The 20,890-nt window shown below is 47.0% G+C and overlaps 1 protein-coding gene across 1 annotated transcript in view; it reads left to right on the top strand.

Moving 5' to 3' along the window:
* The first annotated feature begins 731 nt into the window (after positions 1-731).
* Positions 732-20,890, top strand: part of Dip2a (disco interacting protein 2 homolog A) — a 78,190-nt gene continuing 58,031 nt past the window's right edge. The window contains exons 1-2 of the mRNA XM_032911055.1: positions 732-926; positions 18,681-18,752. Of these exons, the coding sequence (XP_032766946.1) occupies positions 836-926; positions 18,681-18,752 (163 nt within the window). The 5' untranslated portion in view covers positions 732-835. The remainder of the gene's footprint in view (positions 927-18,680; positions 18,753-20,890) is intronic.

The following is a 20,890-nucleotide window of genomic DNA, read 5'->3' on the forward strand; positions in this document are numbered from 1 at the left end:
GGGGCTAAAAAGTACTAGAAGTAAAAAAATGTGTGTGTGTGTGTGCGCGCGCGCTCGCGTATATGTATGTATGTGTGTATATATGTATGTTTATACATATATGGAATATATGTGTATATATATACACACATACACACACAAATATATATATGTATATATGCCCCCACTCTGGGAATAGCTCCTTCAAAAATTCTACTACGGTTCCCAACATGTCATAGCTATGCTTCCACGCCCAAGGTCATCTCAAGGACTGAGAAACTGCCAGAGCTCCTTCTTGGTCAATGTCAGAGTGCTTCCAGGGTCATTGGGTAAAGCAATAAGCAAACACACTTTAAGGCCGGCGAAAAATGCCAGAGTTTGCTGACACCAGAGCAAGAACGCCGACAGGAGAGTTAAGCGTGCCAGCAAGCCTGAGGAAGAAGAAGCTGGGGATCCGGGAGGCGGGTCACCTGGGCGACATTGAAGCCAGCTCACAGAGGTGGTCGCTCGTATCCGAGGGGCGCCTCTGTCCAGCTCCCCCCGCCCGCCGCTCCTCTCGAGCCCCCAAGGCGAGGAAAGCTCCAGGTTTCTCCGACGTGGCTCATTGGCCAATGGGAGCGAGCCTTTAAAGTTGCTGGGCGGGGCCGGCCCGGCGTACCCGCGCAAACGTTGCCCCGCCCCTCAGCCGCGCACGCGCGCGCATTCCCGGCGCGCTCCCAGAGCCGGAGCCGGAGCCGCCCGCGCTCGTGCCCGCGCCCGAGCGAAGCAGCCCTGGCCGCGCCCTGCCGCTGCCGGCTGCGGGCGGCCGCTGCGGGTCTGCAAGGCCCCGGTGAGGGGAACGCCTGAGCCACCGGCCATGGCCGACCGCGGATGCCCTCTGGAGGCAGCGCCGCTGCCCGCCGAGGTGCTCGAGAGCCTGGCGGAGCTGGAGCTGGAGCTGTCCGAAGGTGAGAGCCGCGGGATAACCCGCAACCCGGACAGGGACCCTCGCCCGAGACCTCTCCCAGGGACCTTCGGGAGCGTCACCCCCGGAACCTGCTGGGTACTCGCATGCGGGTTCCCCGCCGGCCTTCCCTCCTCATCCCTGCCTGGGCCGCTCGCCGGAGAGCCCGCCAGCTTCTGCAGTCTGGCGGGTGCCCGGCCTCCGAAGGACACCGGGAGGGACTGGCTGGGAGGTGGGCCTAGGCGCACTCTCGTTGCCCGAGCGTGGTCTGGGCTTCAGAAGCGTCAAGGCCACGGTCCGGGCTTCCAGAGTCTGCCTTGCAGCCTGTCGGCCGGCAGGAAGCCCGGGATGCAGAAGCCCAGCCCCACCCCTGGAACCTCAGACTGCCTCGTGAGCCTCAGTTTCCTCATCTACAAAACGAGGCAAAAGAACACGCACTCGCCGGGTGGATTATGAGGCTGAAGTGCGTTAGTCTAGCAGATGTAAAACGTGTTAACACTTAAGAGGAGGTTTATTCCTTTATGGAATTTTGATACGAGTGTTTTACACTGGGAGGGTGGTGGGGGCGAGCCAGGGTCACGGTGCCTGCGTGGGGAGGTCAGAGGTCAGTTTGCACAGAGCCAGTGCACTCCTACCACCTTGTGAGTTCAGGGAATGAACTCAGGTTGTCAGATTAGAGGGCAAGTGCCCCGCCGGGCCACCCCATCAGCTTCCCCACTCTACGTGAGAATTTTAAAAAGTTAAAAAGTCAAATAAGTGGTTGTTAGAAACAGACGAGGGAAATAATAGGACTTCAGGGATGGTGAGTGGCGCCCTCAATTTGGATGTTGTGCCTCTTGGGATGCCTAGGAAAAGAGTTCTGTTCTCCATAAACTGACCCCCCCCGCCTACCCCCACCGCCCAACAAAAAAACCCTGGAGGAAAAAGCATCTATGCTTGTTAACTCTGCATTTGAGACTTGAATGCAAATTGAACTTGTTAGAATCCATTTTTCCCCACTTAGATTATTACACTCTGCTGTAGTTGGTTTAGTGATTTTTTTTTTTGAGAATTCTCTTTTGCTTTTTATGTATATGGGCATTTTCTCCGAATGTTTGTGTATCCTATGCATGCCTGATGCCCCTGGAGACCAGGAGAGGGTTTTAGATCCTTGTTGGTGCTGTGACTTGAACCCAGGTCCTCTGGAAGAACCAACGGCCAGTGTGCTTACCTCCCCCCCAGCCATCTCTCTAGCTCTGCTTTTCGAGTTCTTGATTCTCTTCGGAGGCGTGGTTGGGAATGACTCCGAGAAAAGTCTATTGTGCTGGATTTGATATGGCCCCTCGGGGAAAATCGCATAGTTGTAGTTTGGCTTTTGCATATCAAGTGTGCTTTTGCAGATTGCTCCTCATTCCGGCTCCAGAAATATCTGTTATTTCAGTTCCTTGGGGTTATACGTCTTAATGCTCGCCAGGAGTTTATAGTCCATTGAATGATTTCCTCAAAGCCAAAACTTCCTAACTTGTGGCAGGACCAGAGTTATACCAGCTAAAGAAATACCTTAATTAAGTCTTCTTATTCTGATACCGTTCTAGACATACATAGGGGAATACGTAGGGAAAGGGTATACGGTTGTGTGCAATGGGGAGGAGCTGAAGAGATAGCTTACGTGAAGAAAGGGGGCAGACAGTGCAGAGTTAATAGCAGGAGATTGCAGAGTGCGCTGGCAACCCCAGACTCAGTAACCATAGTTACTTGCCCTCTCCTAGACCGGCGCACTTCATTTTGCCACATAGGTTAAGTGATTACCTTGGCAGAGTCGCCCTTGGCCCTGCTCACAGAGAACATCCACACCTTAATGCCAGACCCTAAAGCTCGGGTTTATTGTTGAGATGTGGCCTTTCCCTTCGGCCTCAGCGATGCCTTGTCATACAGGCTGTGTTTTAGGTAGACTTTTGGAGTTTTCACACAGAGGCTGACATCTTATAAGTGTCCTCTGGCAAGTCACTAATGTCTAACATGTCTAAACTTGGGCTTGGCCAGCCGTAAAAGGAGGCAAACGTTTTACTGACATTTTCAAGGTTCTTCCCGGAGCTGGGGACCGAACCCCGGGCCTTGCCCTTGCTAGGCAAGCGCTCTACCACTGAGCTAAATCCCCAATCCCTCAAGGTTCTTAAGAAGTAAAGGTTTACTCAGTGTGTGTAAGTGGTTTGAAACAGTCAAGGTGTTTTGTTTATAAACGAAAGGAATGTGTCACTACTGTGTGGTAGTCCTAAAACTAGTATTTCAGTATTTAACTTTTATTATTATTATTATTATTATTATTATTATTATTATTATTACTACTACTACTACTATTATTGGTGTACAGAATAGTTTGATCGTGACCTTCTCTTACATGGACGTTATACTCTGCCTCTACTCCCCCATTGTCCTCTCTTGTCTCCCAACTTCTGTTTCCTTTTCTCTTCCCGAACAGCCCCCCTTCTGTATTCAGTGACACATAAGTTTGTATATGTAGAGAATTAGATCTGGAACCCACATATAGGAGGAAACATAAACATTTGTCTCTCTGTAAGTTCCTAACATGTAGATTTTTGTTGCTTAGTTCCCCTCTATATCTCGTGTGTGTGGACATACACAGTTTCCACATTTGTCATTATTATTTTTATATTTTACTTAACTGAAGTTTGTAAAAAAAAAATTTGTTTTTGAGATATGGTTTCTCTGTGTAGCTCTGGGTGTCCTGGAACTCACCTTGTAGACCAGATTGGCCTTGAACTCACAGAGGTCTGCCTACCTTTGCCTCTCTCAAATGCTTGGCTTAAAAGGATGCACCACTATGGGATTCTCTCCTTCCTGGGGCTTTCTTTTTTCCCATACTCAGGGCAGAGAGAAAAGCACTGAACAGAGTAATGTCAGTTTCATAATACCCACATTTGTCTAAGTGAAGAATTCCTTAAAACAGGTTTGCCGTTGGGGGGTACATTGGAAGGAACGGGAAGAACTCAATACAGATAAGCTTTGTGGGAAATAGGACTGAGGGAGATCGTACCCGGATGGTCTAGAAAGCTGTGTGCCTCCCTCAGCTGCACATAAGCAGGAAGAGTTGGTGTCACCCGGACAATCTGGAAAATCCTGCAGGCCTCCCCTCAGCTGAACGTCAGCAGTGCCCAGACAGAAGAAGAAACACCTCTCTGTCTTTGTTCATAAAACATGGTCTCCTTCCCCAACATTATCACAGGTTTTATCATCTACCATGCTGATAAGGGTTGGCTCTCGGAGAAGGTTCTCTGTGGGTTTGTTTGAGAATGTTGTTTGTGTGTTGGGGGCGGGCTATGACTGTACACGTACTGCGGCCTGCATTTAGAGGTCAGAGGACATTTGGGGACCCGTTCTTGTTCCACCGTGGGTTTCAGGGTTGAACTCAGATCATCGAGCTTGGTTGATCAGCACTTTTTACCCGCTGAGCCATCTTAAGAAACGTGAACAGGTTGAAGTAAACCGTAACGCCTTTTGAAGTTATTTTAGGTATTTGCCACAGCAGCAGCTGCAATAGCAAAGCCATGCCAGCAGCAGTTAAGAGCTCTGTGGAGGACCATGGTCCCGTTTCCAGCACCCCCACATGGTGGCTCACAACCACCCGTACCTCCAGTTCCAGGGCATCGAACACCCTTCTGACCTCCATGGGCACCAGGCACACACGTGGTAGGCAAACATACATGCAGGCAAGACACTCAACACGTAAATTTAATACGAAAAACCAAGGAACAGGGTGGAACAAAAGCCACAGAAACCACCCCACCAACACCCAATTATATACACTTGAGCCATTGTCCTATTCTTTTGCCTTCTCTTGTTTGGTAGGGAGGGAGGGACTATGGGAGATTGCCACAGTGGACAGCTTGGGTGACAAGAAAGGCATCCTAAGTAGGTGGGCTGGCTACCATCATTGTCATGAGAGGAACGGGGTAAATGGACCTTTTAATGATCAGCTGCTTAAGGGCAATGAGGTTGGAGCGGCTTCCCAACGGAAAAAAGCCCAAGTCACCGCAGAACTCGACCAGAACGTTGAGTAGCCGATTCCAGTGCCGTGAAGTAGAAGAGGAGGGGAAGCTGCCCAGCTCTTACCAAGTCAGTATGACCCTGACAGCGAAAACCACATAAAGCCATCGCACGAACAAGAAAATCGGGGACCTACCTCCCTGATGAGGAAAGACCCAGAATCCTCAGGAAAGTTCTCAAAAATGAAATTCAGCATCACGTCGGAAAGACCGTTTATGTGACTAAATTGACTTTATCCTAGCACTGTAGAGATAGCTCAGTGTACGTGTAATTCAATACAGTAATGGACTAAGAGACAGATCGCATGACCACCTCTAGTTGTAGAGAAAAACTGTAAAAACCCATCAACCCTTTCTGATAAAAGTCACGGAGAGTCTAGGGATGGAGGGTTCATACCCCAATATGATGAAGTTTGTGTATGGCAAGCCTATAGCAAACCTCATACTCCAAGTGTCCCTGTAACAAGGTAAGAAACAGGTAAGGGAGGCTTCTCTCACTACGTTTACTCAATACAGTGCTTGGTGTCTGGCTAGGACAATGTACTAAGGGACACAGATAACAGGGCTACAAGTAGGAAAAGAAGGTAACATACTCCCTTTTTTTCAGAAGATATGTCTCTATAGGTAAGAGACCCATATAGATAGGAGACCCAATGACACTTCACCAGGAAACCCTTAAGAGCTCATAAAGACTCTCATCAAAGTGGCAGGGCACAAAATCAACATACAAAAATCAGTAGCCGGGGTTGGGGATTTAGCTCAACGGTAGAGCACTTGCCTAGCAAGCGCAAGGCCCTGGGTTCGGGTCCCCAGCTCCGGAAAAAAAAAAAGAGAACCGAGCTTTCTTCAAAAAAATCAGTAGCCTTCTCGAATACCAACGACTGACGGAGATCATTGAAACAGTCGCATCCGTAGTAGCTGCACAAAAGATGAAGGACCTGTGGGAGAGCTGGCCAGCGAAACAGAGGTCTACAGTGAACAACTGGAGACCTAAAGGGAGGTGGGAACACACTAGGACATGGAAAGGAGAGCCCACGCTTGTGGATTGGGAGAATTAACATAGTGAAAAGGACCGTCCAACCAAAAGCACTGTACAGCCACAGCGCAACCCTAACAAATGAACCACTTACAGGCACAGGTAATGGCTGAGTCAGACTCTAGGAGCACAGGAGACCCACAGTCAACAAGTGGGACCTCATGAAGCACAGCTAAGGCAGCCAAGGTGACAGAAGAGGCAGCCACAGAACGGGGAAAACTTCTGCCAGCTAGGTCATTCAACAGAGGGCTCGCGTCTAGAATGTGGTTTGTGTGGAACTAAAAAGCTAAGCATTAAGAGTATAACTAACCAGCCTGGTTTAAAAAGGGGCCAAGGAACCGAACAGACATTCTCACAAAGTAGAAGAATGCAAACGGCCAGGCAAGACTTAAAAGCATTCTCGTTCTTAGCCATCAGGGAGATGGAAATTGTCTGGCCTCAGTGGGAGAGAGGGTGCACCTCGCCTCACAGAGACTTGAAGTACTGTGGGGAGGGGGGCATCCACTCACTCAGAGGAGAAGGGGGGATGGGGGGAAGAATTGTGGGAGGAGATGACAGGAGGTGGGCAGTGAGTAGGATATAAAGTGAATAAAATAATAATTAAAAAAAAGTTATTTGAATCCAAAACAAAAAAAATCCCTACTTAAAATTCTATGTTACCCCAGTCAGACGGTCGTCATCAGGAACACAAATGCCAGCAAATGCCAGTGTGTATGTGGGAAATCAGTCTGGAGTTTTCTTTTTTTTTTTTTTTTTTTTTTTTTTGGGGGGTTCTTTTTTCAGAACCGGGGACCGAACCCAGGGCCTTGCACTTCCTAGGCAAGCACTCTACCACTGAGCTAAATCCCCAACCCCAGTCTGGAGTTTTCTTAACAAAGAAGGATGGAATCGGGGGGAGAGAGAGAGAGAGAGAGAGAGAGAGAGAGAGAGAGAGAGAGAGAGACAGAGACAGAGAGACAGAGAGAGAGAGAGAGAGAGAGAGAGAGAGACAGAGACAGACAGAGAGACAAAGAAAGAGAGAGGGAGAGAGAGGGAGAGAGAGCTATGGATGGATACCCTGTAACCCAGCTATACCACTCCTGAGCATGCACCCAGTAGGTCTTATGCCTTATGCACCCAGTAGGTCTTATGCCTTCTCAGAGATACCTACTCACCCATGTTCACTGTTGCTGCATTCACGTCAGTTAGGAAAGGGAACCAACTGAAATGTCCATATCCAGGAAAAAATGTGGTAATGTGCACGATGGGACATTACTCAGCCGCAAGGAAAAGTGAAACATCCCAATTTAAAGCTAAGTGGATGAAGCTTGGGGGAAAAGTCATGCAGAGTGAGAGCTGAGGTTCAGAAAGACAAAGGCCATGTGTTTGCTCGTGTGCAGAGCTTAGCTTCAAATCTTTCTTTAACTTGGTGCACAACCAGAAGCCAGGAGACTGACTAGAAAGCAGCCCTTTCTGGAGAAGGTGCACCTTAAGGAAGGGAGTTCAGTGGGTTAGAGGGAGAAGGAAGGTAGAGGAATGGAATTCTGGGACTGGAAAGACGTAAGCAAGGGTGAGCCTGGGAATGTGGGGGATCCAGGGAGCGGAAAGGAAGTGTATACAGAAGCCGGTGTGGAAGGCTACTTTCTAACAACGTAACTAAAAAGTAGTTGGAGAGTTAGAAGGATACATGAAGTGGAAGGAGAGGAGGGGATATTGAGGTGAAAAGATTAAATGGGGATCAAGGTGGGTGGATGAAGGAGAGGGACAGTAGCCGTGGGCTAAGCAAAACTAAGGAGGAGTGAAATGCCCCAGGGAACCAATTACTAAGCTAATTTTAAAATACAGCTTTAAGAAAGGTTTGAGTAGAGTTGCCCTGTGTGGGTGGGTGGACAATGTTACTCCTGGAATACATGAATTATTAAATAAAAATCATGGTGTAAGGCTTGGGAAACCTCCCTACAAGGTACTGATGAAGAATGTCCCAGAGGTCTCCAAGGTGACATAGGTTATTTTCATTGTCCTTGGTCACCCATTGTAACTACACGTAAGACCACATTGCTAAAGACACCATATATTTTGGTTGTAGGACATAGAGAAGTCAATTTCAAACTGACCAGGAAACTTTCTCCCTACTGGCTGGCTTTCATAGTTCCAGAAGGTTCTATGCAGACTACTGAGGGGAAAAAAACATCAGTGGACTTACCCAGTGCTGTACCCTGCAGGACCAACTGACCAGTCACGATGTGCCCGCTGGGTGTGATAGTCTCGTGACTATCTGCAATCCTGATCAGCCCATGGCTGATGAGGTCACAGATCCTAGGGCTATTGATAATTGCTGACCAGTCATGCTCCTAAAGCGTCCCTTAAATATGTGTGTTTATAGCCGTAGACACATTGCTCTTAGCTGGTCAGAGATGCTTCCTTTTGCACTGGGTAGCAGTCAGTGGAGAGAGTGCATGACACTCATGCACAAGCCCTGTAGAAGAGTTAGCCAGTCAAAGTTCTGGCGTAGATGGGGTGGGTGATCTCTAGGCCACACGGCTGCCACTACTGACATGCTGATGGCAGTTGGCAGTTTCTGGGTGAGGAGAATCCTTCCTTTTCAATATGTGAACTGTTTTCACAGCAAGGCAGCAGTGATTGGGCTTAGTGGGTTATTAAAAAAAAAAAAAGGACAAAGTTGGGGTGGGGAATGGCAGCAGTAATGATTATACTTTACTGTATGTATGATTGTCAAGAATAAAGGAAAAACTTATAAGTCTTATGGCTGAACTGCTGTTGAAAAGTAGGTACCCACCCAGCAGTTTTCATTTTCCATCGTTTGTTTTAGACTGAGACTTCCTGTGTAGCCCTGGCGGGCCTGAAATTCACTGTGTAGAACAGACTGCCTCCCAGTTCAGAGACTGACCTGCCTCTGCCTCTGGGATTAAAGGTGTGAACCACCACACCCGGCTTCATCTCCAAAAGTAAAACGGGAAAAACCAGCCGGGAAGCCGTGTTTCCAGAAAGGCTGCTTAGACGGAGCGGTGGCTGCAGAGGAAGCAGGAAGAATCGAAAGGACCTCGGTGACTTCTGACAGTGGGGGTTGAGGGAGGGTGGGAGAGTGAGAAATGAAGGCTTTGGGCTTTGCAGTGCTGGCGTGTAATCATGAAGCGGAGAGAGGCACAGACAGCAGTATTTGAGGGGAGAGACAGACAGCAGTATTTGAGGGGAGAGGCAGACAGCAGTATTTGAGGGGAGAGGCATGCGAAGACATTAAGGTTCTCAAGAAAGAACCTGTCTGAACAGAGCCCTGGGGAAGGGCTGTGAGTTACACTGTGCGAGTCCTCGCTCTGCAGCGAGGTTTGAGCCGCAGATGGGCGCTCCGTTCACTGTTGCCACCACTATGTGCTGAACGATTGGATGGATGTAGACTTGGGGGACTGTAATATTAATAAAAGCGAGTGGGGGCCTTAGGACCTGGTCGGTGTTGACAGCTGATGGGAGCCAGTGTGGTGAGAGTGAATGTGAGTGTTCAGGACCAGGCTTCCTTGAGGCTAAACAGGAATGGCATTTAAGGAGGGTGGATGACATGGAAACTGGGAGGTTTTTGTTTAGGACTCGACAGATGGGAAGTCCGTGGAGGTGAGGGCCTGTTCCGTAGGAGGACCGTGTTCATGGAGCACAGGAAAACAGACAGGGCTGAAGACTCTTCCACAGCCCCTCTTACCCCATTAGGACTGACATTTACTTTAAGAAGAGGACAGTTAAGTTCTCTAGTATGTGCTTGTGTAGAAACCATGTTCCCATGATGAGATTGGCTGAGCAGAAGAGGCCGGAGGCCGAGAGTGGGGGTTCAGTTACTATGGATGCACCAAGACGACTGGATGGCTTTGGTGTATGAATGCTCGCCTATTACCATTTCCAGTGTGTTAGCCGAATGCCCTTTGTGTGAGAGACATGTCAGTAAGGTTAGGAAATTGCCAGCCTCACCTAAGGTCGCTTGTGGCTGGTAGTTTTGAAGGTGTTTGTACCTGGACTGGCTCCCGCATGCGGGTTACAAAGCTTCCCACTGGAGTGACTAGTAGAACTGAGAGACCGACCGTCTAGCTACCATCAGCTCCCTGAGTCTTCCTGTGTGACAGAGAGCACCCTCTCTTTATCCCTTGTCTTCAGGAGCAAGCACCTGTGTTTATTTTTCCCTCAGGGCAGCCCTTGGACTTGGAAGAGTTGAAATCCTCTTCTGATGGTGTTGGCTGGGCCCGTAGATGGCCTTGGTGTTGCCCTTGCTGGCAGAGAGAAAGGAGTGTGTTCTTTCAGGGGCTTCTCTCTTGTGCAGGCCAGGCTGTCAGCCCTGGCAGTGGAGTGCGGATCAGGCTGTGTGCCCCGAGGGCTTCTGTCATCTGTTAGGTTCCCTTTATCCTGAAGGTCAAGCTTTAGTTCTCTAAAGAGAGGTGGCATGCGCCTAGGTCTCAGAAGTTTGAAAGGAGACTCAAGGGCAGAGTGCTGGTGTGCTGGAGTGAGGAGACTTTGCCAGATGAAGCGTCCTCACGGAAACAGCATGAGGGGTAGAGTCACCCTGAGCTGGTTGGCTGGCCCGCCTCTCCTGTAGTGTATCCTCAGTGAGCAGTAGCCGTGTGCTGCTGCTGTGATCCCACCTCTCATCCCGCAGTGTGGCTGGGTCTCTCAGGTATGCGTGACAGCATCTAGCCTCCTGAGTGCATTCCAAGACAAACAGAAGACGGTCTGCTGAGTTTCCCACTACATTTTTTCCACAGTCCACTCAGAGTGGTTAGCCTTGAACTCACTAAGTGACTGAGGCAGGTGCTGACTTGTGGCCGCCTTACTCCAGCTTCTGAAATAGCTAGTGTTAAAGGCATTGTCTGTCTCTGCAGGTCTGATGCACATCTGTATACGTCCTGGGTCATCTTTAATTTATCTTTGTAATGTTTTTGATTTATGGCTTTACACATACATCAGTTACTAAATTTATTCTTGGATTTAAGATGGCATCTTTAGATTCTAGGTTTTAGCCATATAAATTTATCTTCTTGCTTTTTAATTACTCAAAATATATCGGCCATGGCTGTATTCAAATTTCATGGTTTTTAGCTGTAGTTTCATATTGCCCTATATGTGTAATCATTTCTGATCAAATGTTAGACCTTGTATCTGTGGTGTGAATTTTGCTTCTAGTTAATACCATGTTCTCTGCATAGTGGGTTTATCTCTCCCTTGGCATGTGGATAGGGCACATGCCAGCTAAGATCCCATTGTCTGCTCACGGCAATGGGAGTTAAAACTGTCACCAGACCCTGAAAGCGGCCTTATTTAAAAAAAAATCCAAACCTTCTCTCTGTCTCTCTCTGTCTGTCTCAGTCTCTGTCTCTCTCTGTCTCTCTCTGTCTCTCTCTCTGTCTCTGTCTCTCTCTGTCTCTCTCTCTCTGTCTCTTTCTGTCTCTGTCTCTCTCTCTCTCTCTCTCTCTCTCTCTCTCTCTCTCTCTCTCTCTCTCTCTCTCTCTCTCTCTCTCTCTCTCTCTCTCTCTCTGTCTCTCTCTCTCTCTCTCTCTCTCTCTCTCTGTCTCTCTCTCTCTGTCTCTCTCTCTCTCTCTCTCTCTCTCTCTCTCTCTCTCTCTCTCTCTCTCTGTCTCTCTCTCTCTCTCTCTCTCTCTCTGTCTCTCTCTCTCTCTCTCTCTCTCTCTCTCTCTCGATCTCTCTCTCTCTCTCTCCCTCTCTCCTTGTATGTATATGCATCTGTGCCATGGAATGCATGCATATGGAGGTCAGGGGTAGAAGTCTGTGTGGCTTCCAGGGATCAAATTCAAGCCACCAGGTTCAGTGGCAAGTGCTCTTACCCACGGAACCATTTTTCGGGCTCGGGTCCCCTCTTTTCCGTGTGTGTCTGACGTGTGGTTACTCAGCAGAGGCCTGCGTACTTCCCAGGGCTCCTTTCCTTTGAACTCGGAGTGCTCTGTGTGTCTGTTACAGCTCTGCTTGGCCCAGTGACCTGCTTTTTACTTTGTCTTTGGCAGACTCACAGCAGAAAATTAACCTCTGCTTCTTCACTTCTTTTCTGGTTTCATAATGTCTTCAGGTTAAAAAACAAAAAACAATTAAGAATCCAGGCTTCCCAGTTGTTTCAGTGAGGCAGGAGGTCTTTTAGGTCCCCACACTCCTATTACCATAAGTGGAACTCTCCTGCGTGAACATTCAGTTTAGCGAATACATCTCCCCGTGTCTTTAAAAACTTGGAGATAAAAGAAGATAATGACTAACCTTAACGTGTACGACGTCTGCTTTTAATTAAAAACGTATGACATGGACCTGCAGACACTTAAGAAGCATACTTAATATTTGCTTTTTAGTGTTAACTATAAATAACTTAAGCTGTGCAGTAAGGTGGTTTCTGTTTTTGTGTTTTATGTCTTTATATTTAGAACCTTGTATTTAGAACCAGCCTTCAGGCCACCTTCTATGGTCCCGACCCACAACCCAAAACACCAGCAACTGTGTGTGTTTTCTCGTTCTTACCAATTTTTTTTAATATCACAAAGATACACTTTTTGAGAATGGGTTCTTTTATTTAGTGTACTATCTCATATGTATATGTATATATACATATACATATATATACATACATATACATATATATGACACACACACATTAACTGTCTGTAACCCATTCCTTTTATTGCTCAGTCATCTTCTATAGTGTAGCTTTACCAATTAGCAGTATCAGGAAGAGAAGAGCAGTGTTGCTGTGGGCCCAGCGAGTGTTAGGAGGATGAGAGACTGAGCATGCTCCGTGTGTTCAATACTCAGCTAAAGAGAATCAATTTCCTCTATCCAACAACCACTCCAACTCAGCGAGATGAAGCAGGTAACTTGACTAGTCGCATAACTAGTAAAGAGATTGCATTTATGATTTAAGTGTCTTCTGGAAAATAAGCCTTCCAGATGAGAAGGTGTCGTGGCAGGTCTCAGCAAGGACCGTGGGGCTGCAGAGGTGGCTCAGTGGTTAAGAGTCCTTGCTGCTCTTGCAGAGGGTCTGGGTTTGATTCTCTGCATCCACATGGTGGCTCACAAATGCTTATAACTCCAGTTTCGGGGGATACAATGGCCTCTTCTGCAGGCATCACACACACATATGGCACACATGTATACAAGCAGGCAGACATTCATGTACCTAAAGTCAAAGTAAATGTTAAAAAGAAATAACACTACTTCTATACAGTTTTCTGCAAATATTTTTAAACTTTTCTTTTGAAATAATTTTAGGCTCATAAGAAGTTTCAGAAGTAACAGAGAATGTATCTAGTTTTCTTCACTCACGTCTTGTATAAACACAGCCTTGCCAGATCCTCTTCCACACATTCGCACATACTGAAGGGCACGTGGAGATTATGCTAAAGAGTATGCTCAGAAGTGTGTGAAGTGAGAATAGAAATCTGTCTGACACCTTACCTGAAGCTAAGTAAGCAGGACTAATGGTGTGTTGTTCCTCCCTGCAATCTTCTGCACCTGCAGGTAATTCACATTGATGTGAGTGTGTGCATGTAGGTATGTGTGCATGTATGTATGTGGGCATGTGTGCATGTGTGTATGTATTTGTGTGCATGTATGTATATGTGCATGTGTATACATGTATGTGTGCATGCATGTATATATTTGTGGGCATGCATATATGCATGTATGTATGTATGTGTGCATACATGTATGTGTATGTATGTATTTGTGTGCATATATGTGTGCATGTATGTATGTGTATATGCATGCATGCGTGTTCATGTATGTATATGTGCATGTGTGTATGTATGTGTGTATGTATATGTGTGCATGCATGTATGTGTGCATGTGTGTATGCATGTATATATGTGTGTATGTGTGTGCATGCATGTATATGTACATGTATGCATGTATGTGTGTATGTACGTACCTTTACTTTTAACAAAGCAAGCTCATTCTATATTGTGGATGGCTTGCTCTTTTACTTGGTAGGAGTTCATGAATCATGAGCACAGCCAACAGAGCCTGTAGAAAGATGCGTGATAGGCTATTTTTCTGATGGACAGTTAGGCCCTAGACAGTCATTGGCTGTCACCCACGGTGTTTGCTCCTTACCTTTGTAGAGTAGTTCAGTGCTTTTGACACTCAGTTTTTAGTCATTATTGGTGAGTGAGTGCCTTCATGGGCGCTGGACTCCTAAGTCTGTTTCTGTAGCAGCGGCGATCAGCTTCGTGCTGTACCTCCCTGGGAGTGTGGAAGAGCAGCTGCCTGCCCTGCAACCACCAGATAAGTCTGTACAGGGGTAGCCACGAGCCTTTCCAGAGAGCACAGATGCCTGGATGTTCGGGCATAAACAGCTCTCTCTCTGCCTCCTGCCAGGGCCTCACCAGTTCTGGGTAGTGGTCGGGAACAAGGCTCTGTTGTTTGTCTCTTTGTTTGTGTTTTATTGTTCTCCATGAAAGAATTGATCTTGGGTTTAGAAAGCTTGCATTTGAGTCCCCTCTTCCCTGGCGTACCAGCTCTGTGCCAGGACTCCATTATGGGATCCAACCTGCTCCACGTGGCTGCATTCTGTGCGGTGTGTGCCTGGGGCCAATGTCCGTCACGTTGGGCACATGATGATGATGGCAGCGGTTACGTATGAACGCAGAATGCACGTGACCACTGACATCTTTAAGCTTTAGGTTGGCTTAGGAGTGATACATGTTCAGCAGCCACAGACCTCATACTCTGCAGTTCCACCTTTTCCCATGCCAGGGATTGGCCATTTGTGACGTTCATTTACAGAGCCCTGTTGAAAGCCACTGTGCTTAAAGCCCAGGCTAGGGTATGGTGCTGGACATCTCTGTACTAAATGCAGTTTACAGTCAGGACTCAGTAACTTAGAATGGGCTCAGGGGATGTATACCCACTGTATACCCACTGTATACCCACTGTATACCCACTGTATACCCACTGTATACCCAGTGTAACGTGAGAACATCCGTCGGTGGCTGGCTATGTCTCAGGTGACAGAAATGAGATTGCTTTTATCTTGTGCTGAACATCAAGCAGGCAGCTGACATATTTAATATCTCAGTAGCTTTGGTCCCTTCACCCTCATAAAATGTACTGGAGACAGGACCGTAGCTGGGCGTGGTGATGTGGGACCATGAGGTAGGCATGCAGAGGCATAGGCACACATCTCAAGGCCAGCCTGGTCTTCTTAGTGAGTACCAGGGCTGCGTCATGAAACCCTGCCTCAGCCTTCTAAATTTTCGATTGAAATTAGTCACATTTGAGTATATCTAGGGTAAACAGTATTAATGTAGGCTGCTTTAAAAGAGTTATGCTTTAGCCTTGTGCATAAGTTGCAGTGTTAATCAGTGAAGTCATGCAGTATTACCTTGAACCTGATGAGAGTAGTCCTCGGGACCCCGTGCCTGCTGCAGTGGTGGTAGCGATGAGTCTGAGTATCCAGTGAGTGGACAGTGCCCTTCCAGAAGAATGTCGTGGTGTATTTAGGGCCCAGAGAGCCGAGGACGGTGCCTCTCCAGTGTCCTACAGTAGAGCAGCGAATCAGACTCGCTCATTGATGTGGATGCGTTGGTGTGAAAATGGAGTATTTAGTGGGAAAAACCAACATCAAAAGGAGAAACAGATTTATATGTGGGTTAATGCCAGTTCAGGTCAGGTGAAACATATAGACACAAAGCTGTACACACACACATATGCACATATACATACACATACACACATAAACACAAACATACATACATAGACCCACATACACACATATACACAAATATAAATACATATACCCACATATAAATACAGACTCATATACACACAAACACATACCCACATACACCCACATACTCACATACACACTCATACTCATGTACACAGATATTCATATACACACATACACACACCCACATACTCATATACACACACACTCATACACACATACACACGCATTCATACATACATACCCACATACTCATATACACACATACACACACACATACCCACGCATACACACACGGCAGGAGAGACTCTGTTACAGACCCTCTAAATGCTACAGAACAGCTGCTTGTGAGGGCTGGGGCAGAGCCGCATGAGGACAGTGAGATGGATGAAGGACAGGACTGCCTGACTCCTTGGTCTGTTACCCAGCAGGCTCCAGACAACGCGCAGGCTAGGGGGAAGGGCTTTGCGGTAGCCCTGCTCATACTCTGGAAACTGCTTGTCTGTCCCACAGACCTTTCCCCACCTACGGACCAGTGAACACCCAGAACGTGTGTGAGGCTCAGTCTAAATGTCAGACACTCCAAAGAGTCTGTTTCTACCTGCAAACCCTAGCCAAGATGGCTTCTTCTGAAGGAAGTACTTGGCTGTGCACTCAACAGCAGTGTTTCCTGACACTGCAGCCTTCTGCTTTTTTGTCTGGAAGAAAGATAAAGGAGGACTTAGAAAACACCAAAAATGGAAAAAATAAAAAAGGTGGTAGTGAAAACTGTATTAGTACACATTTGTACTAAAAACGAGTAATAAAACTTGTTGTAGTGTACATTCGTGGTTGAAGATCTTTGTGAAAACGTTAAGATCCACTGACAGCACCCCTAGTTTTGTGTAAGAACCAGAACCAGGTAGAAAGTGTGAAGTGATTTCCTCTTTCATTGCTGAGTGGGTTTAGCTTGCGTCCAGTTTCTATGTATGATAGCATTTATACATAGGGGGCTGCGGGCCTTTTCCCGAGTCCTCGTCTAGGGCACGATGGCTGGGAGGTCTGGGCCTCTGGGTCCCTTTTACTGTTGTTTCTGATGCTTCACCCTGCACACGTATCACTTAAGGGTCTTGTAAATAGATGTGGATTCTGCTGATCCGAGGTGCGACCTCAGAGCCTTTGGTAAGATTGAATAAAAATTCACGTGTGTCTGTCTGTGTGAGTGTGCACTACAACGGTGCGCCCGTGGAGGCCGGAAGACGGTATGGGGTCCGTTGGAGCAGGACTTGCAATCAGTTCTGAGCTCGTCACATGGTTTCTGGGGACCAAACTCAGGTCCCCTGGAAGAGCAGGACATATTCATTAACTGCTGAGCCGTCTCTCCAGCTCCAGAGTCTACATTTTGACAAGTTTCTAGGAGATGTTGATCACCTTTCTTTAAAAAAAAAAATTAAAGTATTACATACAGTAAGAGTCTATTTCCCAGTGTGGAGTTCTGTAAGCTTTTGACAGGTGAACACAGTTGTGTAATTCCTGCTAGATTTGAGTCATGCAAGTTCTTACACCATCCCAGACTCCTTGTCCCCTCTGACAGTCCCCTCCCTGTCTGCTGACAACCATGTTCTATTTTGGTTCTGTGGTTTTACTTCCTCTAGAGTGCCATTATGTAGTTTAATGTATATATAGTATACAGCCTTTGAACCAGGCTTCCTTCACTGAGCGACGTGTACGTGAGATCCGCCTACACCACACGGTGGTAGTCTGCTCCTTTCTGCTGCCTTCCATACCGGGTTCATCCCAGCTTGCTTACCCAGTAACTCTCTTGAAAGGCATCAGTGATTAGTTTTAGGTTGTGCCAGGGAGTGGGACACGGTGGCGTGTGTAGAGGTCTAGGCCAGTCCCAGGTGTCAGTCCTCACTGTGATCTCCGAGACAAGGTCTCTTGCTTGCTGCAGCATACTCCAGACTGGCCAGCCTGCGAGCTTCAGGGACCGCCCTGTCTCCGACCCCATTTCACCATCGGAGCGCTGGGATTAGAGGTGTGCACTACCACACTCAGCTTCGTGTGGGTTCTGGGGACCCAGGAGCACTGGGATTAGAGGTGTGCACTACCACACTCAGCTTTGTGTGGGTTCTGGGGACCCAGGAGCACTGGGATTAGAGGTGTGCACTACCACACTCAGCTTTGTGTGGGTTCTGGGGACCCAGGTTCGGGTTCTCGGCATCACTCACAAAAACTTTACTCACTGGGGTTGGGGATTTAGCTCAGTGGTAGAGCGCTTGCCTAGGAAGCGCAAGGCCCTGGGTTCGGTCCCCAGCTCCGAAAAAAAGAAAAGAAAAAAAAAAAAAACTACTCACTGAGCCATTCACCCCAAGATTTTTATTTTTTTCCCATTAAAAATCATAAAACTGGCTAGAGAGATAGTTTAATTGTTTTACAAGCATGATCTCAGGGTCACTGAGTTGAATTCTGAGAACATACATTAAAAAGGCAGGTGTGGGTGGAGCTGGGGAGATGGCTCAGTGTTAAGAGCACTGACTGCTCTTTCAGAGGTCCTGAGTTCAAGTCCCAGCAACTACATGGTGGCTCACAGCCATCTTTAAGGGGATCTGATGCCCTCTTCTGACCTGCAGGTGTACATGCAGGCAGAAAGCTGTATACATAATAAATTCTTTAAAAAAAAAAAAAAAGACAGATGTGGGGGTACATGCTTAAATTCCAGTGTGGGAGAGGCAGAGAAGAAAATATTCCCTGGGATCTCTGGGGTTTACTGCAAGTCAACCCACCTGTGCTTATTAGTTCCAGGCTAAGACACAGACCCCTCTCATAAAACAAGAGAATGCTTACAAGCCCTACGATTGCCCTCTGAGCCCCATGTGTACATGTGTGCATGCCATGCACACACACACACACACACACACACACACACACACACACCCTCCCACATACACACAGATGTTTTTGGAACTTTACAAGTGATGAAATTCTCTTTTTCCACTGTTGTAGGTGACATCACTCAGAAAGGATATGAGAAGAAGAGGGCGAAGCTGCTGGCTCGTTACATCCCCCTCATTCAAGGTACGGGTCTTGTAGAGCTTGATACTGGGGTGCCGGTGTGGCTCAGTGGTGGAACACTTGCCCAGCATGTGATAGGTCTTGGGTCCAGTCCCCAACTCTGCAGGGGATTTTAAAAACTGGTAGATGTTTCATATTTTATTAAGGGCTGAGTAATTTGTCAGTTTTTAGATAACAAAATCCAAAGGCATAGATTATGATTTACAGCTTTGGCTTGATACAGATCTCACTCCCAAATATGACTTACTCTATTTCTGCGGTCACAGAGTGGCTATAGATTTCCTTAGTAGGCAAGGACACGTTATAAATTTTTGGATTCTTTGCACATTAATTTGCAGATTTGGCCAATTCATTATCTTGATATTTTTTAATAGAACTTTATGACCTAATTCTAAAATGTATGTCTTAAGTACAAAAGGTCAAGAGATCCAAAGTGTGATGGGGGAGTTGTCTGGCTAGTTATTAAGAATTATTATGTAAATGATTTAATTAATTAAAGTAAAGAGATCTAAAAAGAGAGAGTTATTCTAGGGCCATCATCCCTGAGAGTAGGTCACTTTGCAAGGACAGGTGGATAGTGGGACAGAAAGGCTGGCCCAGATGCACACACACACATACATATGGTCTTGGTTTAGGAGATATAGCATGTGGCTAGGGTGTTGGCATACCCCCAGAACCTACATAAAATATATAAAGTGAGAGACCAAAGTTAGCTTCAGGTGTGTTAGGCCCAAGGGCGAGAGGCTGAAACCATAGAGTAGTGGGAAGATCTTAGAGGGGAGTGTCATCATCTCAAGGTAGGAAGGGTTTCTTCAGTTGCTGGAGATGCTGCTGGTATAACAGCAGCCATAAGAGAAAAGGTGTACACGTTGAGATGCATTAAACCTAACAGCTTCTCTGTAAGATCAAGAGGTACCTCAAAGAGAATGAGAAGTCCAGCTGCAGGCTGTGGGAGGATGGTCGCAGCGTAAGTGATAGAACAAACAGCTCCAGAGTGTACAGGCACCACTGCCTGGTGGCTCTCTCTGCAGTTGCAGACAGGCGTCTGAATGCCCAGGGGGCTATCATGAGGCATGGGGACAACTGAGTGCTAGGAGGCTATCTTGTGCTACTAAGAGGCCATGTTTCTTAATGTGATAAGAAGAATGGGTGAAGATTTAAATAAGTTCTTCTCCTATTTTCATAATGATGATGATGACGATGATGATGGTGATGATATTGATAATGGTGGTGATGGTGGTGGTGGTGGTGATGATGGTGGTGGTGGTGGTGATGATGGTGATGGTGGTGGTGGTGGTGATGATGGTGATGGTGATGATGATGGTGGTGATGCCACCTAACTTCTCAGATAGTCAGAGAAGTACAGATTAAAACCTGACATCCCTGTTAGAGCCAGTGTGGATGCATCTGTGTCACCTGATGCCACAAGAATGTCCATCATGACCCAAAACTACCAAGATTTCCAACGAGCCTTGCTCAGAAGAACCCAGACATAGAATGCCCGAGCATCTGGACACCACCAGTGGTGACCCTCACTGAGATGATGGTTTTGAAGACAAAGTAGTGTGGCCAGCATGAGCTCTGGAAACAGACACTGGGGAGGCAGAGGCAGGGGGATCTCTGTAAGTTCTAGGACAGTCTCATCTACATAGTGAGTTATAGCCAGGGCTATACAGAGAGACCTGTCTGAAGTAGCAGTAATGATAATAATAAAACAAGTAATCAAATGATGAGAAATAGAGCATAAATCGCTGTGAAGTAATAAAGGAGGAAAGGGAAGGGGCTTCTAGAATGGAGCACATTGTTCCCCGGTAGACGTGAACCTGGACAGGGCAGGGCACGTCATCTTCAGCTGCCTGAAAGCTCTGATTCTTTTTCTTTCTTCAGACTTTAGTGTGTGTGTGTGTGTGTGTGTGTGTGTGTGTGTGTGTGTGTGTGTGTGTGTGTCTGTGTGTCTGTGTGTCTGTGTGTGTGTCTCTGTCTGTGTGTGTCTGTGTCTGTGTGTATGTGTGTATATCTGTGTGTGTGTGTCTGTGTGTGTGTGTGTGTCTGTGTGTGTGTCTGTGTGTGTGTGTGTGTGTGTGTGTGTATGTGTGTGTGCATGTGTCTCTGTGTGTGTGTGTCTGTCTGTGTGTGTGTGT

The sequence above is a fragment of the Rattus rattus genome, chromosome 8 (assembly GCF_011064425.1).
Source record: "Rattus rattus isolate New Zealand chromosome 8, Rrattus_CSIRO_v1, whole genome shotgun sequence".
Classification (NCBI taxonomy): Eukaryota; Metazoa; Chordata; class Mammalia; order Rodentia; family Muridae; genus Rattus; species Rattus rattus.